The sequence below is a fragment of the Acanthochromis polyacanthus genome, chromosome 23 (genome assembly GCF_021347895.1).
Source record: "Acanthochromis polyacanthus isolate Apoly-LR-REF ecotype Palm Island chromosome 23, KAUST_Apoly_ChrSc, whole genome shotgun sequence".
NCBI lineage: Eukaryota > Metazoa > Chordata > Actinopteri > Pomacentridae > Acanthochromis > Acanthochromis polyacanthus.
In genome coordinates this window covers 10194411-10215499 of record NC_067135.1, presented here as the reverse complement: position 1 = coordinate 10215499, position 21089 = coordinate 10194411, and the positions used below count along the sequence as shown (strand labels likewise).

Below are 21089 nucleotides of genomic sequence, written 5' to 3'. Positions count from 1 at the left end.
CTGATTGTAACATGTAAACCCAACAAAAACCACAATATCAAAATAACAGCACATTTTAAAAATATATTTCAAGGCCTTAACCAAATCACTGATTGCTTAACCACATGATGCAGAATTATAAATAACTGAAGAGGTATTTTAGTAATATAGTGTCAACAGACAGGCTTAAATAATGCAGTAGTGGCTGAGGAAGTCAGCGATCTGCCGGCTCTCCTCACTGAGTAAAGGAGTTGTCAGCTACTTGGGATCATTATCTCCAAACAAGACCTGTACTACAAAGCCAACAAATGACAGGCCAGCATAATAAGGTTTGCATATCTGCCTTGTGTGCATTTATATTAAATGGGTCTTGCTATTCTTCGAACAGTTTGTAATGCTTAATTATTTAAAAAGTGGCAGCACATCTGAGACTCCATTCTAACTGGTTGTTTCTCCGAGCGATCCCTGAACGCAGCATTTCCCAGCAACTTTATCACAGGGCTACAAACTCACGCAACTCAGTCACACGCTCTCACGCCACACTCCAAATATGACACAGGTAAGGAAAAAAAAAGTTCCACTTTGCTGTTATGGGAATATGTAGCCTTTAGGGAAATCCAGCTCGCGTTTTTACTCCAGAGAACACCAGGTTTGTGAAAATCAGGTCCGTATTTTCTGCCCAACACGCTCCCCAATTCATTGTGTAGCTGTCAGGCTGGCTGTCCCTGAGTGACACACCTGTGTTTAAAAGCCTATGTGTACAATCGACACTGGCTCACAAACAACCAAAAACCTCTAAAGACTCACTACAGCCAAGATAAAGACAACTCAGCTGCACCAAATCCACTAATCACTGCACACATTAGCACCATGTGCTAACTGTGGCTAAAGAACCACATTTACCAAGACAACTATCCAGTACAAACCCCTGAAACACATTAAAGACGATTTTACTGCTGGAAGCTGCAAGCCAAAGAAAGCCTAAAGAACAAACTAAACCAAAGGAGTCAAACCCGGTTCAGTGGTGAAGAGAAGCAGAGGAAATGTTTGACTGCAGTGAAATAAAGCAGGAAGACACTGAGCTGCTCAGGTGTTCCTGATTACACCAAGCAGCCACCTGGACAGCCAATAGGAACACAGCTTACTGGAAGTCCACAGGGCTGGCTTAGTGAAGTAAATTTAGTTTAAAGTTGAAGCAGAAAGTTAACAGAGAAAGTTAAAAACCATCTTCTGATACCTGAAATCTCTGAGTTTTTACACAAAGAACAACTGAACATGTCAAACTGGTTCCATAGTAGAACCCTCATTGTAAAAACGTCATAGTATGGTGTGTTGCTCAAAAAACATTATGACTGGCTGTCTAGGGTCGGCGAGGAGCGACACAAAAACAAGACAAACACTGGTTTCCAGAAGGTAAGGAGGGTATTTATTTGAAAGAGTAAATTTACAACAACACAACATGTGAGCAGAGAAATCACAAAGTCTGTCTTTAGTTCAGCTGAAAATATTAGTTTCTGTCTTTTTTATTGACCAAACTTTTCAGGAAGTAGATGAAGAATAATTAAAGCTCTCATGTAGAAGTCCAACTTATTTTGGATCCTTGTGGAGAGTTTAATCTTAGAGTTTGTAAAGCTGTTGAGTTTTTAGTCATGTGGATTGTTTTGACATTTAATAGAGTTTAGTGTCTGATTGTAATTCTGTTCAGTGAATGGATAATTTAAGTTATGAAGACATGTTTTGTTTTTGCTTAAGCACTTTTTATTGTTTAGGTGGCTGATGTGGTCAGCTTGAAGCTGTTGAGTGTGTGCATTAAAATCCTCCAAGACAAATGTTACAAATTGGTTGCTGGAGTTATTTCAATTATGCATATATTTATGGAAAATACTGAAATGTGTTGTGCACATCCAGCCACAGAACTTTCATCCATATTTTACATGAAGAGCCATTTTCAATACTGTCTGCCCTTGCTCTGTTTTTTTCTGATTTTTTTAAGCTCAATTTTTTTTATTATCCCTTTATGTTAGCTCTATAATAAGATTTTAACAGGCAAAGTGCTCTTAAATTACACCAGAATGCAGGAAATAGGATCAATAATTTTCAAAATTAGACCCCCTGTCAGCATCTTGCACAAACCAACCAGTTTAGTTTTTTGTTTTTCTCCAAACATTTTGTGAAAATTACGGTAATTTCAAATAATTACTCTGTAATATTTATGACAGCCAGAATGTAGACAGATGTTTTATTCTTTAAAAAATAAAACAAATAAAAAATAATATTTTCTTTCCAAAAGTATTAAATACTACGGTGACTGACAGCTATTGTGTATGTATTAATTGTGTTTTTTTCTAAAGAAAAGGAAAAATGAAATCAAAATAAAAAAATCTGTATTTTAAAAATAATTTTCCTATTTTTATTTCTTTGGGCAATGTCGATAAATAACCCTTCAAATGACAAAAATATCACAAATTTTGATAAGCCCTGTTTTTTCACTGATTATCTCTGCAATATAGGCTAGTACTGAAAAATGAAATGAAGGTCTACAGTTGAAATAGTTTCCATGTACACTCCCTCACAGACATTTTATGACTTAGTCATATCCATTTTTTTTTTCAAATACTTCTTTCATATTTTATTTTTGACACTTACTGAAGAGGGATGGAGGCTACAGGATGAGCCCATTCTGTTACAGAGACTTTAAATACAATAATAATAGTGAATGTAGTCTTTCATAATATAAAGCGACAGCCAAATGCATAAATTAATAATAATAATAAGATGATTAGGGGAGCCAAAAGTCATTGAAAACATGTATGTTAAAAATTTTAAGTGGAGAAGGAATATTTGATTATGAGAAGATGGGTTATTCCAAAGCATTTGAGTTGTAACTGCAAAAGCTTGACCTCTTTCTACCATGAGCCCTGATAATGGAACAGTTGGAAGCATCTGATATGACGATCTAAGAGGCCTTGAGATAAAGCAAAGGCAGATAAATTCAAAAACATACCCACATGCCAATCTACGTGTGGCTTTAGAAACAAATATAAAGAACTGTCAAATTAATTTTTAACAGATGATAATCCAGGTGTAATTATTTGTTATTTTTTTTATTCTGCAGCAGTGAGTTACAGTAATCTAGCCTCGAGGAAATCAATCTATTTGTCACAATCTTTTTTGGAATTCAGAAAGAGGATGGACTTCAGTTTTGCAACATTCCTTCCTTAAAGGTAGGCATTAATTGTACCACTTCAACTTTTAACTATTACTTGCCTTGTCAATGAATTTAAGGGGAATCTGGCATTTTCTTCTGTTTTCTTTTATGTTTTAATACCAATGGTAAATTTCAAGCTAGTTAGGATGTATATTTATCGTAAAACACAGAGAAAATTAGTGTATGTTCAGTGCTCAGGTGATGATGAAACTCATATGCATCACACAGGTCCACAACCAATGTGCTGACGTGTATGGGCTCCTCCAGTCCGCGCATGCGTGGATCGGAAGAACAGTCTTAGCGCTGTCAAACTAGCTAAAGTCACATCGCCAGAAACGGAAATCAACCAGTAAACTTTAAAGACAACGCACACTTTAATGACTTCAAACAAGCCCTTGAGTGCAAACATAATTGCATAGAGGTGTGAGATGTTAATATTAAAAAGTTTGAATCGATTTGGCATCATTGCAATTGTGTCAACAAGTTTATTCGACACTAGTTGTTTTATTTCGAAAGGCAGAAACGGAAGTGGTACGTGTTAAATGTTTAACCGTGGTGAATTTCGTCGTGTAACTGACACAGCAGCGACCGGTGCCTCGGTGGAGTTTGACGTGGCACTCTGCTTTCACGGAGACGGTGAAGAAGGACTCTGCCCAGTTGTTCAGGTAAATACCAACACGACACTATTTACACATAAGCCGGTACAAATGAACACCTGCATCTCAGACAGCATTGCGTTAACAGTTGAAATGAACGCTTTTCTGGTGCTGGAGGAAAACTTTGTAGTTATTTCCGCGTAGCTAGCAAGATGTTTTCCATCACTATGTGGTCATTAGTGAAGGCTGCTGTGCTGTCATGCTGCTGAGCCCTTTCACTAAAGCATCAAGCTACAAAATATAGCTAAAATGTTGTATTAGCGATAGTACGAGGCTAACGTGTTTCCAGCTGGGAGTAAATTAAAGGGAGGCTCAGTTTTTAATCAACATAACGGTATTTGACGTGGCAGTTCTCGGAAGTGGCAGATAGTTATCTATTGAACCACACAGCCAGAGCTACAGATTTAATGAAAAGCGTTTAATTTGAGTGAAATGTGCGAAAAACAAAAAGTGTATAAATTACAAATAAAAAGATTTCATAGCGTTGTCAGCTGTTGCAGAGCGAAGTCAGAAAAACTTTGCGGGCCTATTGCTAGTTAAACTCATGAGTTTGTTGAAGATGGAAGATAAACTCATAACTCTATGCCATCACATAGGAAATACACTTAGCCAATGAAAAAAAAAATAGTATGTAGTTGGTGCAGCCTTAATTACAGGTTTATTCATAGAACCAGACTGAATGCACACACTTTGGGAGACAGTGTATATTAGTGTTTTAAGTTATCATTAAATTGTAATTCTGATAGCAAAACAGAAACGGCCAACTCATGCACTTACTTGAAGATGTTATCAAAGCTAGTTTGCTTTATCTGTCAGTAAGCTCTGTCAAAGGTCCACAGTGTTGATGACTGCATGAGGTCAAATATCAGTTGTTGTTGGCTTGTAAACACGTGAGGGAATTTATCTTCCTGATGCAAAGAAAAAAAATCCAACAATGGCAGACTTTTGATTGGATTTTATATGCTTTTGAAATATTTATTGTGCATTTTAAAGCAGACTATGAAATCTACTTGTATATGTGTATTCTGTAAGTTTTACATTTTGTCATTTCTGTTCCACAGGTTATCAAAACTCTTTCATCTTGGCATGAGAAGTCAGTGACAGAGTTCACAAAAAAAAATGAGTCAACAGGGTTATGTTGCTGCACCCCCGTACTCCCAGGCCCAGCCAGGGATCGGGGGCTACCAAGGTGGATTTGGACCTGGTCCTTCACAGCCCCTTTACGGGCACTACGGAGGGCCCCCTCAGGCATTCAACACTCCACCAGCAGGTAAAAAAAATTGTGCTTTTGTATTTAGGCTGCGTCTCCATTGACATGTTAAGTTTTCCGTTAATAGGTTAAATTTTGTCACTTAAATGTGCGTGATCTTTCACCTTAACAGCAATAGAAGCACATCATTGTTGGCTGTTTTGGCTGACACGAGTGTTTTAAAATAATAAGCCTGAAGCGCATGATTTTCAGAACATGTGTAATGACTCATATCTCTTTCGTATTGTTTCTCTGATTCTATTTTTATGTGTCATGTAGTGAGTTTATCTGTCGAGCATATATTTATTGTGCTTTTCAGCTGTAATAGCATGCCTGTTAAGTACCACTGCCACAAATAAAGATTCAGTGAGTTATTGGCTTTATTTTAAATGTTACTGCACACTAAAGCAAAAAGAGTGCCAAAAGAGTTCCCTTAAGTCTCAATAGAAAACAGATAAACATTGAGGCTTTAGAAAGAAGGGCAAGACCACTGGAATAGCGCCAGAGTTTGGATAAATCATGGTGCAGTTCCTGTCACAGTTTCAATTGTATAGTATAATCTTTTGATCACCTTACCTTTTGTGTAATTGTGCTGACACAATGAAGGCCACACAAATAACGCCTGTTACTCACTGCAGGTATGATGAAATCGCCTGTTTCCTCAGCTGCTGCCATCCCTCCACCTCCAGTGTCCAATCAGTATAGTCCAAATGTCCAGCAGAACGGTGCTCATCCTCAAAGGTAACAATTTTCGTCAAAAGGCAGCTGCTAGGAACGGCTAATTTTCACTGAAATCAACACAGACGAGTCGTGAATTTGTGTTGGATTTATTGAAGATATAAGTTCACTTTGTCTGCCTGCATTAAGCTATTCACTGTAAAAACTGCCATAACAGATTGTTGTAAAACAGTTGCTAATTTTAGCTGTTTTAGCTTCAGGTGTTTTGCGACTGTTAGACCACACTGAACCTGCTGTCTTTTACCAAGTGTTCATATATTCCGTAGGTACCCTGCTCCGCCGGCTGTGTCTGCTCCTTATGGACAGCCTCCTCACTCGGCATACAACAGCATGGCCTCACCTGTCCCACCTCCAACACAGCAGCTCACCAATCAGATGAGTGCTATGAACTTGGGCAGCTATGGTAAGTTTTCTACTTGCTACAGGTTGTGCAATCTTTTGATTTTAGCGATCCAGTGACAAGGATGAGACAAAGATTAGAGAAATTACAGCCTCTACTCACGAGGTTGTATTTCTTCTTTTGTTAATATTGCAGCCCCAGGTCCCATGCATAGCGCTGCTCCCCCGACAAGCCCTATGGCCCAGCAGCCTTTCCAGACACCACCACCTCCAGCAATGGGGCAGATGCCTCCAGGACCGCAGTCACCCCCACCAACCATGCCAATGGGAGGCCAGTCGATGGCAGGCCCACCCATGGCAGGCATGGGTAGACCCTTTCCTGGACCTCCTCCGACAGGCCCTGGAGGTTTCCAGCAGCCTGGTCCTGGACTTGCTGGTCCACCTGGATTCCCACAGCAACCGGGTAACTGTGAATGGAAAGAAGTTGAGCTCATGCCATTCAAATGAGTGTCTCTACAGTGATAATTGAGGTTTTTGTGACATAATCTGAATTGACTGACTTGTCAGTTCTATTTGTTTCCAATATCCCAAATCAAATTAATTTGCAAATTAAGCCCCTTAAGGTGAATTAATGAGGGGCTTTACAATCTGTACGGCATACAAGTTCATCTGTCTGATGACCCTCAATTCAATTCAGGAAATTTAAGCAGCATCAAAGATTCCACAGTCAGAGAAATCTGACAGAAATGAAACAACAAGACTAGCCAATGAAAAATCTTATAATCTTGATAGAATGCAAAAAAGGTTTGAACAACAGAATGTACAACTCTCTTATGTGAGCTGCACCTTTGACTCTTGATTTCTATCTTACACTGTTAAGTTAAAAACAACCAAGTTAAAACTGAGCTGTGCACACATTATAGAAGAAGTACCCACTAATTTTAACAATAACAGTAAAAACAACAACAACAATAATAATAATGATGGAGGAATCATTATTCCTTGTTTTAATCTTCAGGTCAGTTTGGGGGACCCATGGCTGGAGCTCAGCCAGGCATGCCAGGAGCCTTCCCAACAGCACCAGGGGCACTGGCTGGCCCGCCTCAGAAGAAACTGGACCCTGACTCTATCCCTAGCATCGTGAGTAGACGATTAGTCCTCTTGGCAGTGCATACCTTTACATCCCAACATACCACATTAGTCATTCTACATTTCCTGTTCTTAATTAGCAGCTCATTAATTCGTCAGAAATTGTCAGGCAACAGTGTACACCTCCGCTCCTTTGTTAGTGTTTTTTAAGGGTTTTATTAATTAAATGTTGTGTGATGGGAAAATAATAAAGCAACACGTCTAGGATTACAGGAAAAAGGCAGAAAAGATATTCAGTTATCTCCAAATTTGGGCACATTGCATTGTATGTTTAGTTTTAATGTCTGTTTTAGTGATAACTTTTAAGACATAGTATCTGTATAACAATTCTTAATGTTTGTGAGATAGTACCTTAATAAATATATACATTTTCTGCTTTAGACCCAAGTTATTGAAGATGACCAAGCAAAACAAGGTGGGCAGGTCTTCAGCACAAACATCAGAGGACAGGTTCCTCCTCTGGTGACCACAAACTTCACAGTACAGGATCAAGGTAACTCTAAGTAACATTTCTGTTCGAGCACAGCAAAATAGTAGATGGTATTTTGTCATGGGCAATCTAGTTATGTATCAGTTCAAACTTTGAGCCCAAATTAAGCACATTTGCAGGTTTGTGTTTCTATTTTTGGGGTTTACTAAAAAATGTTTCCATGTTTTTACACGATTTGTCTGTTTGACATGGTCAGCCTTTCGTCTGAAATCCTTTGTTTTAGACCCTGCCTTTTTAAAGCTCTGCGTCTTAAAAACCCAGACTGCTCTGATTAATCAGCTAACCCAATGACAGCGAGGCCATAATCTCAGATTTCTAACAGCAGCAGCTTTCGCAAATAATCAGTGTCAGTCTAACTGCTAGGCAGGTGTTATGCATGTTAATGCAAATAAATTATGAAAGAAAACCTGGACTTGAAATGAGACATTTCAGGGCAGTAAGGAGCAGTGTTTTCTCTGGGAGAGAATAACTCCCTTTTGCAGTTTGCGGACCTTTTAAACAGACAAAAACACATTGAAGGAAAGGGAAAGCTCCCAAAAAAGCATCATATAGGCTCTTTAAACTCTTTTCTCCTGCAATTTCTACACATGTATACAGCTTGTATACTTGTTTAGCACATACATTTCAGTAATTTCTATGTCATTTGTGGTACTGCGTGTACTATACTTGATAGGCTTTTACACAAAACAGACATTTTAAAAAGAATTTTAATTGTCGATTTCTGGTAATGGTAAATTAACACTAACAACTATGGTTCTACACCAGAGAGTGGCATTACAAATGTGGTCTTTTACAGTATCAAGGTTACTGATGCTTTTTTTTTTTGCTAACTCCAGGCAATGCCAGTCCCAGGTTCATACGCTGCACCACCTACACACTACCCTGCACTGCTGATCTGGCCAAACAGTGCCAAGTACCCCTGGCCTCCATCATTAAACCCTTTGCCAGTTTGCCAAAGAATGAGGTAAGTTACAGTTTTACTTGAAACGTAATGCCAGTAAAGTCCAGTTATAATAATCACCTGCTGAGATAAAGCAAAACAAGACAGAATGACTGCTGCTTGATTGTGAAAAAGCCCATTTTCCTGGTGTAAAAAAGGCGAAACTCTAATATGTGCCTTTATCTTCCTGAGACTGAGAATGTATTCATGTTGGTTGACAATTCTTCCCACTGCAGAGCATTTCTATCCTTCTGTTTTTATAATGCTGTCAATTGTCATCATTAATAATGAGATTAAAGTTTCACATTTTGTTTAGTTTATGCTAAATCTGGTCATTTACGATTTCTTGCTTGGATAGAGCTTGTATGTTCAAACAAGTATCAAAATCCAAAAGTGTGGTGCTTGCATTTTGCACTTTAGTCCATTTGATAGATGTAGTACAAAACTGAATTTGTCCTGCGAATGAACTTCTTTTGGAATATGTGTGGTCCAAGAATCCTGCCGTAGATATTTTCCCCCTCCTCTCGCCTTGTTCCAGGCACCAGTTGGCCTTTTTAGGCAATGTTAGCTTTCTCTCGTCTGGCTTTAGGCTAATTAGCTAATGTCAGATCTGCTGGGACCACTGAAGAAGAAAGGAGGTTTATACAAAAGGAATCAAACGTCAGAGTACTGCACTTTCAGATGCGATTGCAACCAGTCCAACAGGGAGCACATTCGGAGCAGAATTATAAGTAGCCCAAACTTTAGTGCTGAGAGTTGGTGCAAAACTCAGAGCTATTGTAATTGAATATTGTTTCATCATTTTATTGCCCAACAGGTGTTTTTTTTTTACTGCACTGGGTAAACAGCCCGAAGATGAATGAAGATAAACACTTTTACTCTCCTCCTTGAAGTCTCTGGTCTAAAAATAAACCTGTGTGTTATGGTAGTGGAGTTTATTTGAAGCAAACGTTTGCAGTTTATGCCAAACTCTGCAGAGAACCTTAAATAAACAGTGTAAAGTCATCTGCAGGCCTAGTAATAGTTTGATAAACAAATTCTCGATATATGAAGGTGTTTGGCTGCCACAGAACCACTGATAATTCAGAAAGAGCAAGTACTTATAGCTTGTGTGAGGGTATATTCTGTATTTCTTTTTAATACAACCTGTTGAACAGCTGCTAACAATTTGACCGATGTTCTTCTTTCTGTGTCCCTGTGCAGACTCCTCTGTATGTCGTGAAACACGGCGAGACGGGCCCAGTGCGCTGCAACCGATGCAAAGCCTACATGTGTCCCTACATGCAATTTATCGATGGCGGTCGTCGCTACCAGTGCAGTTTCTGCAACTGCGTCAATGAAGGTGCACTAAAAATTCCATTATCCTGAGATTAGGATACATCCTGCTAACATTTTCAACCAAAAGAATTAAAATTGGTAGCCAGATCATTTTGTTTCTTCTTATCCTAGTGCCAGTTTTCTACTTCCAACATCTTGACCACATGGGCCGCAGGGTGGATTTCTATGAGAGGCCTGAACTGTCTCTTGGATCCTATGAGTTTGAAGCTACCATGGATTACTGCAAGGTACATAATGACTGCTAATATCTGTTGACTGTTACTCAATACGCATTATGCACAGTGAGTTGATTAGATTTATAGAGGCAAGCGTTGAAATGCTGGGATCGTTTGCTAGTTTAAATTAAGAGTTTATGCCCTGATGGATGAACTTACCTGTTTTAAAGTTTGAAAATGTGAAAAAGAAAAAAAAATCACCGTGAAACTTCTGATCTCCACATTTTCAACATTTTTGGGAAATTTTTGAGCATTTTTGGTGGAAAAATGAAACATTAAAAATGTTTCTTAAGAACATTCACAAAAAAAAATCAAACCTGGTTGATTTTTTTATGTGAATGTTTTACTGATATATATGTAATCACTTTAGATATTTTTAGGATTTTTTGGGAAGATTTTTACTCATTTTTTGAAAATATTTACAAGAGTTTTCTTGCCAAATTTGGGAGATTTTTGAAATTGAACTTTTAAAGGAAACTTTTAAGGAATTATTGGAATTTTCTTCCTGAAGGTTTTGCAAATGTTCTGAAATTTGGGGAATTTTTTTGCTGGATTTTTGGATTTTTCAGACAATGAAGCAATATTTTTTGATGCCCGTAAATGAGGACAACAGGAGGGTTAACACAGTAACAATCATAAAGGATTTGTCGCTTCTTAAAGAGAAGCTTGTTTAACACAGTACAAGAGATTTGCATCTACAGGATTGCATTACTGATTTTTCTGAGGGAAGTTTTTGGCGAGCGGCCTCCACTATTCAGCAGATAGCTGATTATATCAAAGCAGGACAGAAAAGGGTTCAGCTCAGTGCTTTTGAAAATGCACAATAAAAGGACAGTAATGCCAGTCAGCTCTATGTCCCCATGGACACTGTGGCTGCTGAGAACAACATTAGAGAGTTAAAGTACGATGACAAAGCTGAGTGACTCCAGCGGCCTACTTTTGCTCTGTTTATGAAGCCTTATAAACAACTTCTCCAGGCTAGCTAATAAACAAAACCCTGCAAGGTAAGTGACTTGTCATGGTTTGTAACTGAGGGAACAATATATTTCTGACAAATCTCTCACACACTTGGTTGCTGTCGGGAAATCATACCCGCGACCTCGCAGAGTTATAAGCCAGCGTAAATGGAAACATGTTTCCAAGTAACAAAAACAAACTGGAAGGCACAACGGTGGAATCCATGTTTGGATTCTGTTGATATACTTTGACTATGACCTGAAGTACGAGGATGCAGCACTCCAAAGAAGAATAATGTGCTTGTTCTTCAGTTTGCACAAGGAATTAGGTATTTCATGTTGCATATCTGTCTCGGCCTAGAAAGATTCCAAAACAGCAACTTACTCGTTACACATGCCGCCTTTTCCCCGCAGAACAACAAGCCTCCGAATCCTCCTGCCTACATCTTCATGATCGATGTCTCCTATACCAACATCAAGAGTGGCCTGGTCAAACTGATATGCGATGAGCTAAAGACTCTGCTGGAGAAGCTGCCCAGGTACAAACAATATATGAAAAAAAGAAACACACACACACTTGAGCAGTGCAGGTAGTTTACAATGCGGTTTATATGCAACATACAAAAAGATCTTCCTGTAAGTCTTCAAGATCAAGCCAACAATTTGTTCAAATCAGCTGAATATTTTCGCATGAAGTTTTGCAGATGGTGGGTATCGGTTAGGGAGTGTGCCAAAGCTGCCAAAAATGGAATCATGTACTTGACAGGCATCCAAAACAAAACAAAAAAAAAAGAAGCTTTGTTGGTTTTGTGGTTAGCATTACTCTGGAAGTGACTTTTTGATTTATAACAGAGGAGAGGATGACGCACTTCACCTGGTTACTCCTAAAAAACTTGGAACCTCTCAGCCCTTCTCACTGCTTTGTTAGAGCCAGTAACAACAATACATCCATATTTGCCTGCTGCCATGACATCATCCTTTAAGCGCTTAGCAAAGGGGAATCAAGATAAGCTCTTCTTCAGCTGTGTCGGAATCTTCACTTTTGTTTTCACGGGCACTAAATTAAAGCTGCTGGACACCCTGTATTTTCTCTACAGTTCATGTAATTTTGAGGTATTTGCCAGAAATGATAAAGCTAGAACCCAGTTTAAATAAATCCAGGTGTAGAAAAAGCCTTAATTCTATTTTTTTATCTGTATGATAAAAACCACAATAAATAAACTTTTCCGAATCAAATATTTCTAACAGCACCCATCGCCAGCTGCAGCATTACACTTCACTAGTGGCGTTTTCTCTTTACAAGTTCAGCAGCAATACATGTTTCTCAGTGTGTTTGCTTGATTTAAGAAGAGAGACTCACAAACTGCAGTTGGAAGTGTCAGTAAAGAATGCTTTTAAATTTCTCTTATAGTGACGGGTTTTGATTTATGATCTGGTTCGGTGTAGCTACCAGTTCCTCAACCGAATCCAAAGTGTTCTGGTAAATGTCAGGAGGTTTTTGCGGCTTTAAATTCTTTAAGTAGCGCTTAAAGCGCCAAGGAAAACCAAAAGACGTATTGTTTCACCAGAGGGATAGTAGAGATAAGCTGCAGAAAGTTGATAGATGAATAGTGAGAGAAAGACAAAGATTAAGAAAAAAATTAACATAGCAGACAGGACTTGAAACTGAACATATCTGGGTTTTTTTTGGTTTTTTTTGTAACTCCCACTCAAGACTTAGGATATGAAGTCACACATTAAGTGATGTTTAACCCAAAGATAAACCAGATTTTTGTCCTGTGTTTTGTTTTGCACTGGAGCATTTCCACTTTCAGGCCTCTAAAGGGTTTTAGAAGCACAGCTGCTGTGCTTTGCTGGTTTATACAGTGGATTCCTGACTGCCAAAGCAGGCGCAAAATTGATTCTGTGAGCAGAATCAATGCAGTCACTATATATAAAATGTAAATGATTCATTCAAAATGTCCAGGAATTCATGGATTGCTTGCCCTATCTGTCCGTAGAGAGGAAGGTATGGAGAGCTCTGCTATAAAGGTCGGCTTTGTCACCTACAACAAGATCCTCCACTTCTACAACGTGAAGAGCGCTTTGGCCCAGCCGCAGATGATGGTGGTATCGGACACGGCTGAGATGTTCGTCCCGCTGCTCGATGGCTTCCTTGTGAACTACCAGGACTCAAGAGCTGTCATCTATAAGTAAGATGCATCATATCACGCCTGTGTGGAAAAACAGTTCATGTTGAATTCCCAGGAGAAGAGCAAATTAGCCTGGATGTCCCTGAGAATTCTCTGGAGTCTAATCCAGAATAACAGGAAAAATGTTTGTTTATTTTTGTAACACTGGATGGGAAACAGTTTAATTTGATGCAGAGTTTAACATCGCTTCACTCAAGCAAAATACAGTAGATAATAGTATGTCAGTGGGCTGTGAGCTGTGAGGCACCCAAACCCAACCATAATCCTCTCTCTTCTCCCTCCAGCCTCTTGGACCAGATCCCTGACATGTTTGCAGACACCAACGAGAGTGAAACGGTCTTTGCCCCTGTCATCCAGGCTGGTGTGGAAGCATTTAAGGTTAGCCAGAGGGTGACATCTGTCAGCATGTAGGGAACACAGTGCAGCCTTCTTGAATCTTTTGTAGGTTAGACTAATGTTTGTGTCTGTCAAGCTCAAATATCATTGACTCAATTGGAAGCTTTCCATTTGACAAGCCACATATTGTTGGAAGTTTCTGATTCTAGTGCCCTGCTCTCTCTTCTTTTGTATAATGCTCAATTTTAGCGCAGCCAAAACACATAATAATGTGTTTTTATAAAAGTTGAGCCAATTTAAATCTAAAATGCCGCATTGCCCAACAAGATTGTTCCAATTTGTCAAAATTTTCCAGATAAATCGCTCTCGCCAAAAGTCTGAACTCGCTCAACCTGTCAACCGAGTTAAGCAACTGTGTCTTTTTTATTTTCGCTTCCCGATATGTTTGTGTTTACTTAAAAGTCCAGCAAACTTTCCCAGTGATATGAGGTCAGTCTTTTGGCGCACGGCAAAAAAAAAAAAAAGGTTCACTTTTAATTGGAAGCAGTTGTGGTGCTTCACAACAGCAATGAGTGGCGACTATTTGACTGTTCTGGCCCTGTTCATGTTATTATTTTGCGAGTTGCTCTCATATTTATTTCTTCTTTTTTTGATATTGCAACTAAGAAGTCCTCTAAATGAGTTTGAGTGCTAAAATATTTACAGTGATTGAATTTTGCACCTCTCATGCTCCAAAAAAACACATCAGGAAGGAAGACACTAGACACCGTAGTGAGATCCTCTTGTTCTCTTTTGTTATTTTTTTCCCCTTTTAGGCAGCAGAATGCAGCGGGAAACTCTTCATCTTCCACTCGTCCATGCCCACTGCTGAGGCTCCTGGAAAATTGAAGAACAGAGATGATAAAAAGCTGGTCAACACAGACAAAGAGAAAGTGAGCAGCTTTTTGTGTTGTTTTAACTTACATTGTGACCTCTAGATTTTCTGCATTTATCTGCTGAAAAGATGTGCATTTAATCACTCTTTTTTTTTTCATAAATGACAACTATGACCGTAACCCTGAATCCTAAACATTGTTTTACTCATAAAATTGAAACAGAAATCTTTCAAAGTAATGGATGCTACCTTTAAGTGTGTGAATTTTCTGTTTGTTTGCATAGATGCTGTTCCAGCCTCAGAAAGGAGTGTATGAGCAGCTGTCGAAAGAGTGTGTGGCACAGGGCTGCTGCGTGGACCTCTTCCTCTTTCCCAGCCAGTACGTGGACTTGGCCACCATGGCCGATGTGCCTTCACACACCGGAGGCTCTGTCTACAAGTACAGCAACTTCCAGGTATGACATTCAGCGGCCATGTGTGTTACCGTTGGGCATACGCCACCAACTATACACACTAAGATGCTGCAAGCAAAGTAAAGGGCCTAAGCAGTGTGGCAAATTAGTTGTCTCAGTTTTTTTTGTCTTCTAATTACACTAAGAAGTCATAATGTAACTCATAAATGGAGGCATTTGCAGCCTAATAAAAGCAAGTTGTATCCACATAATGAGTTTGGCACAGAACCCACGGTCTATTATAGGACTGTCCCAAAGGAATGGAGCAACAAGCATGGGAAGTTGCGCCAACATACCACACACTAAAGCAGTACGATGCAGATTTACACACAACCTACAATGGAATACTTTTAACATCACACCACAATGAGGACACTAAACAACACAGTATCTGCCACTGGGAGCATTTTTTCTCTTCATAGCAACTCAGTCCTCTCATTTTGTGTTCTTATTATTATGATTTATTTATTTTTTTTACTGTTGCCCAAAGTGACATTTCAATAAACCACCTCACTCGGTATTTAGACCAAATTACTTGTGCTAAGGTACATTTATGAGCCTCAAGTCTGCTTGTAGTTGGCAAGAATCCAAATCTTTACAACACTGCCATCTGCTGGGTTCTGTTTGCACAATATTTTCTTCTGTAACAGATGGAGACAGATGGGGAGCATTTCCTGAGAGACCTGAGGAAAGATGTGCAGAAGAGCATCGGATTTGATGCCGTCATGCGCGTTCGTACCAGCACAGGTGAGAAACACTGCAAAATATGTTCTATTCGATACCTTCTAATTTACCGTGCGGTTCTAAATCACAGAACTGTGCATGTCTTCCTTCAGGCTTCAGAGCCACAGACTTCTTTGGTGGCATTTACATGAACAACACCACAGATATCGAGATGGCAGCTGTGGACTGCGACAAGGCAGTGACAGTTGAGTTCAAGCACGACGACACGCTCAGTGAGGAGACTGGTGCATTCATGCAGGTACGCGTCTTTTAAGAAAAAAAGCCTATTGTTTCGTTAAAAGATAAATCGCCACATTTTGCTTGCGTTTGCACTGTGCTTCCCAGTGTGCCTTGCTGTACACCACCATTAGCGGGCAGCGGCGTCTCCGCATCCACAACGTCAGCCTGAACTGCAGCTCGCAGTTGTCAGAGCTGTACAAGAGCTGCGAGACCGACTCACTCATCAACTTCTTCGCCAAATCAGGTTTGTGTGCTTTAATTGGACGACATTACGGGAAACATTTTAAGCCAATGTCCCAGATACAGATTCTGACGAGTTGTAGACCAAAAGAGAAAAAGAAAAACTCAATTAAGATTTCCATTAACGATGTTTTTGGAGCCTTAGTCTTAAAACCCTGCATGCAGAAAACAATCAAACAGTCTATTATTTGAGGCTGAAGAGGTTATAATGCAGTGCTGCAGAGACAGTCTGCTTGTATATTCGAGTATGAGCTGACATTTGTTGAATTTACCCCGTGTCACATGATAATCGACTAATGCTTAGTGACTTATGAGTAAAAAACGAATTACTTGGGAAAATAAGGACCACATGTTTCGCGTAGTCCTTCTATAATCTGCACATAGCAGACCTTAAGTACAGCTGAATTACTGACCTTCAGTTGCCTTCCTTCATTCTTCCTGCTACTCTTCATCTTCCCCTGCCTGATTTTTTTCCCTCCTTCTTCTATCCATTTTGTCTGCTTATCGTAAGCTGCCTCTCGAGCCCCTGTGGTCCTCTCCTCCCCCGCTCCCGTCTTTTTAACTAACCTTCTCTCGTGCCCACTCAGCTTACCGTGCCATATTGAACCAGCCTCTAAAGAATGTGCGGGAGATCCTGGTCAACCAGACAGCCCACATGCTGGCCTGCTACAGGAAGAACTGTGCCAGCCCCTCCGCAGCCAGCCAGGTCAGTGCAGGACGCCACCTGGAATGAAATGTGTTCAATGTATGCTTTGATTTTAAGGACACAGAACTCATTGATGTACATATTTTGGTTTCTATAGTCATGTAACGTGTAGGATTTTATACTACATCTATTGTATGTGTGCCATCTCTCTGAATTTTTTTTTTTTTTTTTTTTTGTAGCTGATCCTGCCTGACGCCATGAAAGTGTTCCCGGTCTACATGAACAGCCTGATGAAATCTGCTCCCTTGGTGGGCAGCACAGAGCTCTCCACAGATGACAGAGCTCACCAAAGGCTGTCGGTCATGTCCATGGGGGTGGAGGACTCCCAGCTGCTGTTCTACCCACGCCTCATCCCACTGGTCCTCCCAAATTCTCCTTTTTTAAAAATGATTAATCCAAATAAAGTGCACTGATAATCACCTACTTATCTCCTAATTAGTCCTTTAGTAAATCCCCAAAAATCTGTTTAGTACTTACAGAATTACTGATTTTAGACATTTGAGATATGGATCGTATCAAAGGAGCTGTAAAATCCACATCTGAAACAACCAGAGGTAGCTAACATACCCCTGCTCTGTATTTTGTTTTGCAGCACAACATCGACGTCAGCAGTGAAGCGCCGCCTTCTCCGGTTCGCTGTTCAGAGGAGCGTCTCTCAGACTCTGGCGTGTTCCTGCTGGAGAATGGCCACTCCATGTTTCTGTGGCTGGGCCAAGCGACCTCGCCCGACCTCATCCAGAGCATCTTCAACCTGCCATCGCTCGCCCACCTGCAAGCAAACATGGTCAGAATTCATCTGCTTTGACCTCCTCATGATCTGCTTTTACCGATATCAGACGAGACACTTTACCTCTTCGGTGCAGGCGGGCATTACTTGATGGAAGGAGAATGTCTAGATGCTTCCAATAAGTCCAGTTTTCAGAAACGAAGTCAGCACGTCATAATTTAGCAAATATTTGAGATACGAATCTGCCCACATTTTATCCAGTATGAATCATTTGTACTCCAAACATTCAACCTGTAAAATGAGCTAAGCTGAGCGGAGAACAGTCAACCAAGTAAACATCACAGAGTTCAAAGACGGACATTTATTTTCAAGGCAGAATTTAAACATTTCAGCATGTGTTACACAAGAAAAAAGAGGCAGACTGTATTTAGTATCGGCCTTTCAGGACAACTTATCTTGTTTTTAAACTGTTCCTGGCTTCATAAATCAAGACAATAATTTGCTTTCCATCCTCGAATCAGTGGCTTACAACATATCAGTGTTCTTTTACAGTAAAATACATAAACATGCTAAGCAACCCTTATTTTCAACTTAAACTCTGTTTTTCAGTGTGCGCTGCCAGAGCTGAACAACCCGTTGTCAAGTAAGGTCAGATCCATCATTAGTGGCATTCTTGAAAAGAGGCCGAGCTCTATGAAGGTGAGTTATCGAGAGCAGCAACATACTCCCAAAAAAGCCCCATTTAACCACAATCGTTTTTTTTCTTCCTTTTTTTTTAACTGAAAAGACAAATAGAGAAAACGTTCTGGTTGAAGAATGCAGATTAAAACAGTGGCATGCACCTTTTAATGATCTCTGCTTCCACCTAGTGGAGCGAGGAAGCAAATGCATGCCACCAAAACCTCTGTTTTTAGTTGCCATGTTGCAAAATAAACTTCAAATCGACTTGAAAATGCAAATATATTACTGTATAAATTACTCCACGCCCTGCAGGCCCAGTGCTACTGTTAATATATACAAAACAGAAAATCATCTCAAACCTTTAACCAACAAAAATAAATATAAAAACCAAGGCTTTTCAGGCAGCCAATAGCACACGTGGAGTTAATGTCAAAGTCAGGATAGAGGAAACTGATCACACTTTGCTTACTTTTTCTGCCCCACTCAGCTCCAAATCGTGAGGCAGAGAGACAAACCAGAGATGCTGTTCCGTCAGTTCCTGGTGGAGGATAAAGGTTTGCACGGCGGAGCTTCCTACATGGACTTCCTTTGCTACGTTCACCGAGAGATCAGGCAGCTTCTCACTTAACCCCCTCCGCCGCCCTCTGCCTCCCATCCCCGACTGACCTGCGAGCAACACAGCATCTAATGGACCAAAACCTCACAGGGTCAGTCTGAGGAGGTTCCATTTTAATCTTGATCTACCGATTTACAAAGACAGGAAGAAAGACGAAACCAGGGAGAGCCCCGAAGCTGCCTTTACAACTCACAGTATGATCTTCAAATAACAGCTTGTCCCTTGAGGAGTTTGAGTAAATCTGGAGGAATGAAATGGACACATCCAGCGTTTCCCGCTCAGATACTCTGCGTGATGGACCGACTGGAATGACATCAGTGCCTGAGGCTGAAATGCGTTTTGGCATAAGGCCCAGTGGGATAAGCAATATAGCATTTACTGTACATTCAATCGGTTAAAACATTTTTTCCATTTCATTTTGTAAATTTATAAGACAAGGGGTTATTTGTGTGCCGTACTGTAGATATTCCAAAGTCTTTGATTGGCTCCCGAGAACACACAAGCATATAAGGAGTCTCAGCAAATCATTTCAAGGTTTTGTCATCTTTTTTAAACAAAAAATGCTGAAAGAATATTTAAACAACTTCACAGGTTTCTTCATTTTATCGCATTTTTGTTACGTCTGAGTGGAAACGCATTGCAGTAGATGTTTAGACGGTACCTGGTAATGCATAATTCAACCAGAACAGTTGTCCTGTTATGACACCATGAGTGATTCAAAGCATTCGATTCACACATGCCCCCACCGAAAATCTAATTCTTTGACCATTTATGGTGGAGACTTTATCTTCACAATGCACAGTGATGCAGCAAACGCTTTGTGGCGGTGTTCTCAGTACAAGATGAAGTGAACACAGCTGTTGCTCTCCAAACTGAACAAGAACCCACTCACGTGTCTCAATGAAAATGGCTTTTTCACCTCCCGACAGTACAAGAGTCACAGTTAGTGCTGAAAAAGGGAAAATATTTTTGAGCTCGATTGTTGGCGGTTTGAAAGGGAAAAGTTTCAGGACCAAATGTGATATTTTTTTCCTCGAATTGACAACAATCCAACAAAATAAAACTTTTTTTTTTTTGATTCGTTAATGTTTGCCATATTTTTACGGGAAAGGATTTTCACAGTAAACAAAAAAGGCAGTTAGGCAGTTTACTTTTGTCAAGAGAGACTTTGCCAAAGGGTAAAAGACAAGTGATAAAATTATCAGTTAAAACTGGATCCTCCTTTTATCAGATGACCTCTAGAGTAAAAGAGTTACTTTGCTGTTGAACCCAAATTCATCAAGTCTCGCTTACAATATATAGCATTTCAGTCTCGAATTTCAGTACAGTTATAGTGTCACATTGCTTGTTTTTATAGAAGGAAATGCTTCTGTGTAATTCATGTTATTCATTTGATAAATATTGTCTGACCTTGTGTATGTACAGCCTACTAAGGTTTTTTTTGTGCAAGAAAAGTGCAACTTGTGTTTCCAAAAATACTACCGCCTGCCTTACGTTGATAAAATAGTTGTTGAAAATATATTACAATATACATGTCGTAGAGGTCTTAAGATTTCAGTCTATCTGGTTTGTATGCAAACTTATCTCAGGTAATTTCACCATGCTTCCTATTCTGAGTTGAGAGCAGTGATTTGAATCGAACTGGACAGACGGATGTGTTGGTAGTGGACCTGGTTCCGTGTGCCATGTGTATTTCATTCCTAAGCCAAAACAACCTTTTGTCGAATTAAACTCTTGACTTTAACGGTTGTTGCTCAAGTTCGTTAACATTTTGTTTACAATTCATCATCGTCTGAGCTATATTAAAGTGGAAAATTAAAATCCTTCATTTCATTGGCAGAGTTCTTTGTAAACCAAAACTTTTGCACAGTGTGTACGACTTTTTTTCTGATTTACAGCAACATTAAATTTATTTGAAGCAATATTCAAACTCCAAAATAAGAACAAAACCTCCTATGTATGCTGCAAATATTAATTTTCGTGTCATTTCATGTAAATGAATCCAGCACAGATAAGTAAGAGTTTTGCCCTGCTGTGTAGCACCT

General features: G+C 39.7%; 1 protein-coding gene across 1 annotated transcript; it reads left to right on the top strand.

The window, feature by feature from the left end:
- The first annotated feature begins 3736 nt into the window (after positions 1-3736).
- sec24d (SEC24 homolog D, COPII coat complex component) lies at positions 3737-20872 on the top strand. Its single transcript, XM_022215787.2, has 23 exons — positions 3737-3852; positions 4905-5113; positions 5731-5833; positions 6097-6233; positions 6366-6632; positions 7188-7309; positions 7700-7811; positions 8645-8772; positions 9952-10090; positions 10198-10313; positions 11672-11796; positions 13258-13449; positions 13734-13827; positions 14601-14717; positions 14944-15114; positions 15762-15858; positions 15948-16093; positions 16180-16318; positions 16902-17020; positions 17200-17379; positions 17613-17804; positions 18357-18446; positions 18916-20872. Exons 2-23 carry the CDS (start codon positions 4963-4965, stop codon positions 19054-19056), a joined length of 3078 nt encoding a protein of 1025 aa, XP_022071479.1. The 5' UTR covers positions 3737-3852; positions 4905-4962; the 3' UTR covers positions 19057-20872.
- Positions 20873-21089: the final 217 nt, after the last annotated feature.